The 13,510-nt window shown below is 32.5% G+C and overlaps 2 protein-coding genes across 3 annotated transcripts in view; one reads left to right on the top strand and one right to left on the bottom strand.

Annotated features, from left to right (window-relative positions):
- LOC138125941 (probable 3',5'-cyclic phosphodiesterase pde-5) overlaps positions 1–13,510 on the top strand; it is a 179,148-nt gene that overhangs the window by 19,273 nt on the left and 146,365 nt on the right. The gene's annotated exons all lie outside the window — the stretch shown is intronic.
- Mgat4a (alpha-1,3-mannosyl-glycoprotein 4-beta-N-acetylglucosaminyltransferase a) overlaps positions 1–13,510 on the bottom strand; it is a 96,790-nt gene that overhangs the window by 32,678 nt on the left and 50,602 nt on the right. For both annotated transcript variants that reach the window (XM_069041663.1, XM_069041672.1), the window contains exon 3: positions 9,316–9,362. In XM_069041663.1, coding sequence (XP_068897764.1) covers positions 9,316–9,362 — 47 coding nt within the window. The remainder of the gene's footprint in view (positions 1–9,315; positions 9,363–13,510) is intronic.

Here is a 13,510-nt window from a genome sequence, read left to right as displayed (position 1 = left end):
GACTAATAGCTGTTACTCACTCGTTGAATAATATAGGTAGTATTTTCCACATAAATTTACCAATCGCCCACTATGGACTGTCCTAAAGGATACGTCGTCAATGCATTAAATATTTAGTGTAAATAATGTTTGCTTGGAGTTACCCAAGTATCGATTGTACACCGACTAATTAAATTATACCTACGTTAAAGTTTGGAATCACATAAGAATTTATTTACAACTTATCCAAACCACCAAACCTACTAAATGCCGGTGTCTATATCTTTAACACACCGTCAAATTATAAAATATAAATTCATACATGGCATCATGAGTGTTTAGTATGACCTTATAGTCGGAGAGCTGATGACGAATTTGAAGAAGGTATTTTAGGCAATCAGAAATTAAAAAAATTATACTATTTGAATGTTAGTGAATCTGGATTCGAGAGTCGCTAAGGGCGTTTGCGGTTATTTTACTACTGCGCAGCATATGAAACTTGCAAAAAATTTATCCCAAAAAACATACTTTAGGCAACTTGAAATTATACTGATTTTTTAGTTTAGCATTTATAGATTACAGAAATGAAAATTCCAGATTATTTGGACGGTTTTAAAGTACAACCCGACTGCCCCAAAGTCATTTTTTTAGTATACGCAAAAAATATACTTTAGGCAGTCTAAAATTTTTATGGCAGATTTATTAATTGATATTAAAAATATGTGCAAAAGAGCCAGACTAATACGGGGGTTTTAAATAATAACCCGACGCGAATAAACATTTTAAATAAGTGCGTATACATAGGTACGAGAGAGATAGTTTATCGTCTGCCAGCAGTAGCTAAGGGCGGCCCCGGCTCGTTTCTTTTAATAGATTGTTAAACAAATCTTTTCTTCAGCAACGCCTTTCTTTACTATAGAGCTTATACATATGTCTGCTTAGATATTCTATCTAAATAAATGTGATGTTAATTACCTAATATTAAAAATTTGCTTCAATATGCGAATGAATATTGTCTGAATTAAAGTTACATATGAAAAAAAATCAATAATTTCAGATTAACAGAAACAAATTGCTATGTTTAGAAATAATAGTTTTCGAATTTTCATTAATAAATTTACGGCTTTTATATTAAAATTAGTTTAGTTCGTAAAGTTCGGAATAAATTCGATAGAACTGTAGTTTAGGTGTTTATTAGGCATTCACGATCTTTTTGGGACCGAGTTGGCCATGATTTTTTCTTTTCATGTTGGACTAACTGACTCAGTGATGCAACGGATACAACTTTTTTTCCTGTCAGTGTCTATTCGACATTTTCTTGCCACCGCATTGCCAGATTTATTATTTTAATATTCGTAAGAAACTAAAAAACTATTAAGTGTGTAAAAATAATTTAAATTTCCGTCAAAGGAACAGTCAACAAAATTGCCAAAATAATTTTATTACGATAAAAAATTTCTATTAAAAGATTTAATTTAATTTAAAAAGGACAAACCAGATTTAAGAGATCCGGCAACAATGTACCTATTCAGAAAATATAACCTTAATTTGAAAACAACCTAACCTAACACAAAAAGTGTCAATTTCCTTTAGGGAATGTAGTTATCACCGAGGTACTGCCAACAAAATCACTAGATGGTCATAGCCAACTCGGTCCCAAAAAGACGGTGAATGCCTTTATAGGTAGTGAGAAGATCTATTAGAAAAAGGAGAAAAAAGTGGGACTTGTCATTGAAAAAAAATATTGATAACGTCATTATTAGGAGATGAAAAGCTGTCAACATAAGTAAAGTACTGAACAATATGCATTTTTTACAAACAAAGTTGACCTTTTCGATGATTTTTCTCAGATATTAATAGTTACAGTTTTATCGGAGCCGAGGGCTTCCTTAGCTACTGCTGGCAGACATCGATAAACTATCTCTCTCGTACCTATGTATACGCATAAGACTTTTTTGTCGCACTTATTTAAAATGTTTATTCGCGTCGGGTTATTATTTAAAACCCTCGTATTAGTCTGGCTCTTTTGCACATATTTTTAATATCAATTAATGAATCTGCCATAAAAATTTCAGACTGTCTAAAGTATATTTTTTGCGTATACTAAAAAAATGACTTTGGGGCAGTCGGGTTGTACTTTAAAACCGTCCAAATAATCTGGCATTTTTATCTCTGTAATCTATAAATGCTAAACTAAAAAATCAGTATAATTTCAAGTTGCCTAAAGTATGTTTTTTGGGATAAATTTTTTGCAAGTTTCATATGCTGCGCAGTAGTAAAATAACCGCAAACGCCCTTAGCGACTGTCGATTCCAGATTCACTAACATTCAAATAGTACATTTTTTTTAATTTCTGATTGCCTAAAATACCTTCTCCAAATTCGTCATCAGCTCTCGGACTATTAATTAGTGCAGTGACAACAGGAGATAGCAGAAATTCAAATGCATTAGGAAATTGCAGTAGAAATAAGTTTTATCAAGGGTAATGAACTTATGAATTATTCTGTACCTATGTTTACTTCTGTTGTAATTATTGTAAATAATAACAATAAGATAATCGAGGTAATATTTTTGAAGAGTTATGCATGATTGCAATAGCAAGACTTCAATTACCCTTAGTATTAAAAAAATAATAAGAAAATAATTTTTAGAATATCAAAAAAGAAACTCACTTTTTTAAATTCGGTGATGTAAGTATAACGTCGAAATAAATATTTTAATGTTTTTTATCTTACAGGTGGAGTTTTTGAGCTACCTTAGACCATTGTTTTCGGTGACAGAAGTCAAATTTTAATCACAAGTGAGATAAAGTACTCACTAGTGAGTTAATTTGACAGTTGCCATTTAACTTGACATAAATCACTCACAAGTGACTAAATTTGACAGCTGTCATTTTACTTGAATGAAACTGCATTTCTTGGATTTTTGCAATAGTTGCACCTGTAAGATAAAACGTCGTATATCACACGTGATCGAAATGCCATTATGAAACTCGTGACAAGTGTCCTAATCGTGCGCAAGCGCACTCGACGGTCAAAATTCTCACTCTTGTATAATGATGCATTTCTATCACTTATAATATAATATACTATTTTTTAATTCACAAACAAATACACATTTAAATTAAAAAAAAAAAACTTATTATGTACTATTATTTATTACTATTCAGTCAGTTTATTTTCACAATTTTCCTTGAGGGTTAGATCACTGAACTAGGAACCGAAGGCTGAAGGAAATTACTGTCCAAAATGTTTGCCGTATATGGAGTGGAAAAAAGAGTTGAAGGATATTGTCAATAACAGAAACGGATTACAAATTGTGGGAATTTTTCTTTCCTTTGATATTAAGTCTGTACGTGCACATCAAACTAAGACACATTTTCAAGGTGATTGGAGCTATAACATTCTAAATTTGGTGGTAATCGGTTCATTTTTAAGGTATCGTAATGAAAAAAACCATTGGCAAAATTATACAACGAGTAATGGGCTACGGTAGCCTTTTTGTTATCGTGCTGCTGAATTAGTAATGAGCATTGGTTTATAAATCTACGAAGGACAGGTTTCGGCATACTATTTATTTTAAATAATTTGAAGACGTGTGGCGTTGTTAATGTCATCATAATGAGTTGCTTTTTCATAATGCATGTTAATAGATTTATTCATAATATGTTTTGAATACAATAAACATTCGTGTCGTGTGTTTACAGACGTCTGCTGCTACCGATTATCTTTTGACGTGATGCTAAATAAATAAATGAAGCCACGTCCGACGCATATCAAATATAATATGAATCGATCATCGATTTGAAGCACTTGTAAAAAACATGTCAAGAACTGCTTTTGTAGAACACGATATTCAGAATGATCTATTTTGTAGTTAATTAATTAAAACGCATGTTGGGGTAGTAAACAAGACATTAATTTATTATTGAAGCTAATATTTACAATTTAATTATATTTAAACCCGTAAGCACTGAATACTCCTGCGCCAATGGAATAATATGTGTTTTTTGAAAAACGTACGAATAAGTGAACAAATGGCATGGCAATTTAGACAACAAATTGTAGACACGCCACTGTCTTGGTTTCATAGTAGAAATCAAAAAAGGATTAGTAAAGAACTTCATACCTTCGTGTATGACAAAAAAGAATCTTCTTATCGGAGGTTGGGTTGGCGTAAATCGGTTTAGTTGCAGCTCGACAAACGGTGCAGTGTAGCAGTGTATTAATAATCGTTTATTTGTTACTAAATCGTTTAAAATGCCAAATTTTACGAACGTGTAATTATAGCTATTAAGACAACAAGGGTTTTATAGACGTTTTAAAAATCGAGATCGTAGTTTAAATCAGAGCGACCGCAGGGAGCGAGGATTTAATAGATCGAGATTTTTAAACTATAAAACACGCGTTGTCTTCAAGATTTTTTCTAACACTAACATCTTATCAGAAATTTTAATAAATTCAGAAATTATTCGAGGCGCGTCACAATACACAAAATGCGGAGGTTGCCGTGGGTACTATGGTAATAATATCAACAAATTTGGAAAAAAACAATTTTCATCGTTGAAATGTGCCAAAACGTTCCAGAAGAAATAAGAAAAAAGGGGCAATTTGTTACCAATGAAGTCTAAAAGTGCATACGAAAAGGTGTATGTTTCGTTTCAAGGCCGGAACAATAAAAAAAAGCATCACGGAGGTAACGGAAGATGTCATTTTGGCTTTTCTTGATATGGGGTAAGCGTGTAGAACTTCATTAAAAGTTAATTCACACTACGGCAAGAATCATTTGAAGAAAATGTAAAGATTGCCATTTTCGATGGCCGGGCACTTGCATTGGATGAAACAGCAGAAGTTAAAGAAGAAGATGTTATGAACAAGAGCACGAAGCTAATATGGCAATTCCAATTCAATAATTGTACTTTTCACTTTTGTGATAATTACTGTAAAAATGATGAATAAAATGTTACTTGAATGATGTGTGTGAGCGTATTTTATGACTCTATAAGATACGTTGCTATTGACGACGTGTCTTATAGAGACAAGCGTATTTTATGGGAAACATAAGGTGTGAGCTCAAATGCACCATGGAAACAGTATAAGATATTAGTGTTAGAAAAACGGATATAAGATGCGGCGGGTGGCAACACGGTCCAAGCGTAAATACTGTACCGGGAACAGTTTCCAGACAGGGTTGTACCTAAATCAAAAACGTTTTCTTCCACGGTGCAACGGTTGCGAGACACAGAAAAGTTCCATCCAAGAACTTACAGAAAATCGTGGCAGAAATTGTTTTCAGATTTTAGAAGCAGTCAAAGCAAATCCTGGAACAACTACGCGAAGGCTAGCACTCCAGCTAGGAGTTACACTCACACCATGTAGTATGGCGCACCTTAAAAAACAAGGCCTTCATCCTTACCACGTACAAAAAGTTCAAAACCTACGACGACCCAACAGTGCTGTGAACTACTGCCGGGAAAATGTGTAGAACAACCAGAAATTTTACGGGTTATTTTATTTACCGATGAGGCAGTTTGGCCGCCAAGATCTCCGGATTTAAATCCTTGTGATTTTTTTACGGGGGCATTTAAAACAGCTGGTCTATTGGGGACTCCAGTTAACAGTGAGACATCTGGTGAGAATTGTATAAACTAATTATAAGACATACTCAAGCCGGTGACTATTGTGTTTTTAAAACAAAACGACAAATTGTTTTTAGCTGTAACACGTGCCGAAAAAACGAACAAGAACCATGTTTCCATTTATTTCCACGTTGTTGCGTGAAGCCAAAATATGTTTTCATCTAAAATGTTCTTGGTTCTAAAGACCGGATAGAGAGAAGGAAAGTATGGGAAAACCCTTTAAAAAAGAGGACTACATTAATTTGTAGGTTAAATAGTAAGTATTTTTTGTTCGACACTGTCAAAATTTGAGAATTTTCCCCTGTGTGAACGGATTTTGATAAATGTCACAACTTGTCAAAACGAAACGTCAAGCTGATTTTAGTGATTTTAGGCGATTTGGAGCCATTAAGGGGCTCGTCGAACAAAAAAACGTTGTATTCAACTCGTTCGTGTGTAAGTTGGCCCCGTATTTAAGGTTATATTGTGAAATGATTTATTGATTTATAAAAAATTGCTGGGCCATGATGATTTGCCACTCATAACAAAACATTTATACAACCAGGATCAATACCTTGTTTTCATCACTTTAGTAACACCACATAAAATTAACAACTTTGCAGACAACACTTTTTCGTCTGCCACGCCACAAATGCTTTCTGCTCTCTCTAAACAAGCTAAAATTTTGTGTAACCTTAAAAAATTCATCACAAAAACCGCAATTTCACGTAAAACCAACAACTTATTTTAAAAAACAATGCACAAACATAACCCGGGTCGAGAGCGAGTCATGCCCAAATTCCGGAAGATCGTGATGTTTTTTCAAGGGTCCGTGCACCAATGGCGGGGACGGCACAGGCATGTATCACGCATCAAGGACAACATTTTCAGGCTTTACTGTGAATAAGGTAGGGTAAAAGTAAAAGTGCTTTGTATGTTTTTTCTACACAATTCATTGTCTGTGTCAAATTTCTTATGTGGTAATCGTTTTCGTTGTGGCTTTCTTCTCATTTCACTTTCAATTTGCTCTTCATTAGCGTCGACCACGACCGGAATGAGGTGAATTTTGAATTTTTAAATTCCCAATTTCAGCCAGTGCACATCGTCTTCAAACGATTTACGGTTTACGGCTTAAAATATTTCCGCATGTTGTGATTACATCCTGTATAATAATTAATAACATGTACAACATTACTAATTTTGCAAGATATATGTCGGTATTTTATAATGATAATTTTAGATTGGCACGTGTGACGTGTCAATGTCTTATGTCCAAAATTACAAAACATGTAAAAAAAATAATGGATATATTGGTTTGAGAATATGATTCGTGTCACATGATCCCTTTTCAACGATTTTAATTGGTTCAGGTATATCATAGCAATAACATAATACAAAAAACCTAACCTTAGTTTGGTTTGGTAACGACATTCTTCAAATTTGACAGCTAAAATGCCTCTTCAAAGTGTGCGATTATACATTGAAAAAAGGAGTCCCCCTAATCGTTGATGAGACGTCGCTGACATAAACAAGTCAGTAAGTCTGTCCCAAAAAAAACAGACTTATCAAAAAACAAAGCTATTGGAGTCTGTTTGTGGTTTTAAATGTTCCTCATTTATTTATTTATTCATTATATGCTCTCATCAAATATGAATTTGTGATATGACTAATAATAATCAGTGGTATAATTATTATCATCGATGAAACCGAGCTGCAGATCGTCCTATGGGCTCATTGAATGTGCTGCTCCGGTCTCATGAGTCATGTCATCTATTACTAATCATTTCAAAAATATTGCCAAAGGCTGATATCTTGATACCTAAATTAAATCCTTACATTGCCAGATTTATACAACTTTTTTGAATTAGGGAAGATTCTTTTCAAACACTTCTGGGTCACTCGGTGTAACAAAAACCTTGTTACAAACTTTAAAGCAATATGAACTTTATCGTAGTAAACGTAACGTAGCATAGTAAATTGTTTAAAAAATTACTTATAAGTCGCTTTTTAGTTTGAAAATAATCGAGTAACTCAAAATAAAATTTAATTCTCGTTAATTTATATATTTATAATCCCCCTCTAAGTTGAAGATGATAGAAACAAGTTCGTATTATCCCATTATTATCAATTTAACTGAATCTTAACTTATACAGGGTATTTCCTAAATAACGCCGAAAGCTGTATCTTCGTTATTCATCGTCCAATTTTAATAAACAAAAGAAGCAATATAATGGTCAAAAAACACTACAAAACAGTTTAATTTTTAATTTTTTTCAACATCAACTGTTAAATAAGTGTCACGTTGTTTTTTAAATGGAAACATATACATATTTATTTATTTTTATTCTGGTAGAGAATTTTTTTCTGATTTCAATGATGTCTAACAGGTTAACTTTTGTGCAATCAAATTCAAGAAAATAAATAAATTGTTTATTACGTTACGATGTATTATTAGTAATGAATTTGAAAAAAAAAAAAAAAATCAAGCGCGCCGTGGAAAACAATAACATTACATTCGAAAAACACTTGCAGCATGTCGGTCAGTTGATTTTTATCCATTGCACAATCAATTAATAAACATTAAAACCAGTTTGTCAAAATACGAATGAATTGACATTGTCATTGTTTTCCACAGCGTGCTTCATTTTTTTTTTCAAATTTATTAATAAAACATAATGTAATAAAACTTTTTATAATTTTTTTTAATTATAAATTTTTATTGCACAAAAGTCAACGTGTTAGACAAGAAAATTCTCTACCTGAATAAAAATAAATACATACATAATTATGTACATACAGCCTGAGTAAGCTAAAACAGGTCAGTCGTATAAAACAGAAACTAAAGAATAATTTGAAATTTTTTTGTAGTAGATTTAATTGTGGTACACTCTCATCGTATGCACATTTTTTTAGGATTTTATGATAACCCTGTTAGGAGATATTAATTAAATAAAGACAAGAAAAAATTTTTTGTGCAAATTTATACCTCTTTATATTCAGTTAAAAGAAGATTTTCTTTTAATAACGTTAGTGCATTTGTTTTGGTAAAAATTAAACAGATTTGCTCAAAATAATCCCTTATTCTCAAGAATTATTTCAGCAATGTTGCTCATTTACATATTAAAAACAAAAGACAACAGGATCACTACTTGACTCTGTTTTGAATGCAAACGACAACATGGCTAGAATAATTATTTTTGAGAATAAGGGATTATTTTAAGCAATCTATTTAATTTTCACCAAAACAAATGCACTAACATTGTTTAAAAAAAATCCTTCTTCAAGTGAATATAAAAAGGTACAAATTTGTACAAAACATTTTTTCTTGTCGTCCTGTTTTAATTAATATCTCCTAACAGGGTTATCATAGAATCCTAAAAAAATGTGCATACAATGAGCGTACCACACATTAAATCTACCAAAAAAAAATTTCAAATTATTCTTTAGTTTCTGTTTTATACGACTGACCTGTTTTAAGTTGACTCATGCTGTATATGTTTCCATTTAAAAAAATAAAGTGACACTTATTTGACATAACAGTTAATGTTGAAAAAATTAAAAAATCAAGCCGTTTTGTAGTGTTTTTTACCCATTGTATCGCTTCTTTTGTTTATTAAAATCGGACAATAAATAACGGAGCTACGGTTTGCGGCGTTTTTTAAGTAACAGCCTGTATGTAATGTGAGATAAATGTTACCTTAAAGTATGTATTTTCTTACCTCATTTCAATTTCTTTTGCCACTTGAAGAACGTACTCTAGGTCGGTCTGTAAAAAAAGGGAAATTAATGAGATACATTAATAATGAACACATTTAAGTATACATATTAAATTCTAAAAATATGTATGTGTAGGAATAAAAATAAAAATATTGTCACATAAATAGAAAGATAAAAGAGGTGTACGTATTATTAGCTTGGCGTAAATTTAGAATGAACAGGAAATGATGCAAAATCAAAATATTCTATAAAATAGTATATTATAAGTGATAGAAATGCATCATTATACAAGAGTGAGAATTTTGACCGACGAGTGCACTTGCGCACGAGTGGGACACTTCTCACGAGTTTCATAATGGCATTTCGATCACGTGTGATATACGACGTTTTATCTTACAGGTGGAACTATTGCAAAAAATCCAAGAAATGAAGTTTCATTCAAGTAAAATGACAGCTGTCAAATTTAGTCACTTGTGAGTTATTTATGTCAAGTTAAATGGCAGCTGTCAAATTTACTCACTAGTGAGTACTTTATCTCACTTGTGATTAAAATTTGACTCCTGTCACCGAAAACAATGGTCTAAGGTAGCACAAAAACTCCACCTGTAAGATAAACACATTTATCAAATGTAGTATGTATGATAATTACATAATTCATAAAAACAAATCTTATTTTGATGTCGACCAAAGAAAAATTAATCATTTTGATATTTTCGTTAACTTTAAAAATAAATTCAGCAATATTATTCTTACATTATATACGGCAAGGAAGCCATAAATCTTAAGAAAATTTCTCGTCGGAGACAATATCTTCCGGTTTTGGGTATTATTCGCAAATCACGCAACTAAACGGACTTACATTGCATCTACAGCCGGTTTGTTTCACAACCATTGTTATCATAATAAATTTAGTAAGGGATAAAAGTTTGTGTCTCAGTGGTTAAGAACAGTCATTTCCATTGATTGATTTTTTCAACAGAGCGTAAAAAAAGTTGGAAAATTAACGTGACACACAAAAATCTGTGCTTTACTGAAGAGTGAAGTTTATTAGGACTTATACGTTACAAATTACCTAATTTAAAAACTCTAATTAGTGCCCGTCTCGGTTGGTTTAGATCAGAGCTTATCTTATCTAACAAAAATTAATAAGAATGGGAAGAATTCTAATTTGTGATCCATGGCGTCTAAAGAGCGTCTCATTAATCTAGCTGTGCAGAAACAAAAGAAAATTAATGGGTCTAATTTCACGGTTCAATAAGGTTCTACGGGTTAGCGTCCCGAAACAGTCAACCATGTACGATTTAAAATTTTCGATTGGCCGTCGAGCTCATTTAATTAGAGCATTCAATTATCTCGCTTTTTTAATCAGGACGACATCAAGCTTGCGTGCTCGGGGACAAATATCCTTTTTCACCCATTCACCAAAGCACTCGACTTCTATTTATAAAGTTCGAACGGGTTTCGATGATTAATGAAATAAAATTTTAATCAACAGGCTCCAGAGATTTAATGGCTTTCCGTGTCCGAATTCCGTGAAGACCCAAGCCTCTGGTTTTATCACATGTTTGACGTTATTCCCCAGCAATTTTAATCCAACCCTCCTTAAAAATTTAATCGCATAAATAAATTAAACTTTGGCACAGAGTTCATTTGTGAAAATTTCAAGTGTTGGCGGATATCCACTGTTAATTGAACCGAGCGGTCCTAGAATTTTTATATGACATTAACGCAATTCTATTTTCTATAGCATCCGTGGTCGGGTTTTAGTGGTGCGTTCTGCACAATGGTGGTGATGCGCGAATAAGTTGAAATAAATGAACTGTCTCGCCACCACTTTCACAATGGATTTACTCTCCAATCGTCAATGGCCCCTTCACAATTCCATTATGAGCAGACTATCAGATTATTGACTTTGCCGAGCTCTTTCAAATATTTAGATAAAACCAATTAACTCTCAAATTCATTTGAAGCAGTTCGCGATCCACTATGGTGAAGAATAAGTCTGCACAATTAATGACGCACGACTATGTAACTGTCATCTGCAGAAAATCTTATCGAAATGTTAAGGAAAGTCGATCGGAACGTGCACCAATGAGATACACGTGTGGTATCGGCTGCATATCTTCCAACAAAATCTTGCATTTGGCAGTTATGAAAATACTGTAGAATTTAGGGGTCCACTGTTGTCGCTTTCTCCCCTGCGTCCATAATTTATAAGTTGTTTCAAATTAAAGATGCGAGCAAGTGCCATTTGTAGGTACATTGTAAATCAACTTGCGTTCCTTCGCTGTGCCGTTGAAATTCACCGTATTTTATAAACTAGAAGCAATTTTGTTTCGTTATTATTGTGAATCACGTTTCACTCGGGTGGCAAATATGAAAATGGCAAGGGCGATTTTAATAAAAGCACAATAAAACTTGAATATAGCTGTTTACCGTTCAGGCAATGGCGGAAATGACGGCAACGTTTCGTGATGTTAATGCAAGTTTACAGAATTTGAAAAAAGCGAAATTGTCGCTCTCAATGTTGCACTATTTCCGTTTACAATATGTGGACTATTTATTAACCGCAGTATAGTAAAAGGGGCACACACGGCGCCTTTCGGCTCGTGAACCACCTGGGATATATTTTTTGATAAAAATTAAATGAGTTTTATACGCGTGCGTCCCGCCCTTTTCTCTGAGAACATGCTCGTATATCTGCATGAAAAATCTAAATATCAATTTCATTTTCTTTTGTTTTCAACATATACCTACCTATTCATACACAGTGTGTTTTTTTAACTGTTGCCATAGGGAATTGCATGGTAAAACTTTATACCCCCTGTTAACTTATGATCCACTTCAGATTTGGTGCTAATTTTTATTTTAGCAATAAATCATTAATAATACCACGTAACGCATACTGTTTGAACAAGGACAAGCAGTTTTATTTGACTAATTTTACTCTTCAAAGTTGAAATTAATGAATGTAAATAATTTGACAAAAAACCTAGTAGGCGTAATGGAAACAAAAATTAGGATTTAAATTTTAATATATTATTTATTTATGATTTATTTTAATCATAGCCTCGAGCAGGTCTCGCTATTTATTTTTTAAATAAAAGTGACAAAAGTCAACTAACATTTCAGCTTGCTAAACATGATAGTGGCAAGAAAACACTTTTACTAAAATTATTTCGTCAAATTACATATTTGAAGGTTTAGCCTTTGAAACCTTAGGCCCTTGGTGCAAAGAAGCCACCGACTTACTGCGGAATCAGGCGATTCAAAATCAAAGAAATTCCTTTTCGAGAGGATTTCCCTTGCTATTAACGTGGAAAGGCTGCAAGCATTCGGGGCACTTTTCCAGATTCCACATTATTATCGGAAATTTTTGTATTGTAAACCAAAAATGTTATATACATACTTAAGTTGATTAAGTATACTTTACACTTTTACTAAAATATTTTTTTCACAATTTTTTCGCCAGTTTAGAATATCGAATTGTAATCTATCCGATAGTTTAAAATTTTTTCCAACTTGTTCCAAAAATGGTTTGAATATTTTCATCAGAACAAAACAAAACAGGGGGTATAAGTTTTACCATGCAATTTCCTATGGCAACAGTTAAAAACTGCACTGTATACATATACAATGTGGTGGTAAAGCAAGGAACAAAATTCATAATAGCGTTATCTGATATTTTTAAGAAAATTGCTCGGAGAGGTCGATTTTATTTCGACAAATGCAATCATGTGACATGCAATTTATTTCAATAACGTCAGTTGTTTGTGCTCAATTCTCTTAATCTTCCTTAATCTTACATAACAATTTTTTTGAGAAAATGGAAAATTTTGCTTCAAATAATTAATGTAATTTTTACTGTAAAAATTTTAATTGAGCTCAAACAAGAACAAATAAACATCTAAGGTTAACAATAAAATTTAACGCAAATGTTGAAATTGCCCTCGCCAACTGTTTGTGTGTACCTAAACACTGTACACCGCGTTCAATAATGCCAGGGGTGATTTGTTCCATTTCAGGGCGAATTCTTTGTCGTAAATCTTCTAAATTATTTTGTCTATTAAAGTAAACCCTTGATTTTAAATAACCACATTGAAAAAAAATTAAGTACATTAAAAATTTAATTAAATTTTTGAAGAAAAATTTGTCATTTTCTGAAAAAATTGTTATTAAGGTACCAATTTTTTTCAT

Source organism: Tenebrio molitor, chromosome 1 (genome assembly GCF_963966145.1).
Source record: "Tenebrio molitor chromosome 1, icTenMoli1.1, whole genome shotgun sequence".
NCBI lineage: Eukaryota > Metazoa > Arthropoda > Insecta > Coleoptera > Tenebrionidae > Tenebrio > Tenebrio molitor.
Note: the sequence above shows the minus strand (reverse complement) of the source record. Positions and strands in the feature narration are given on the sequence as shown.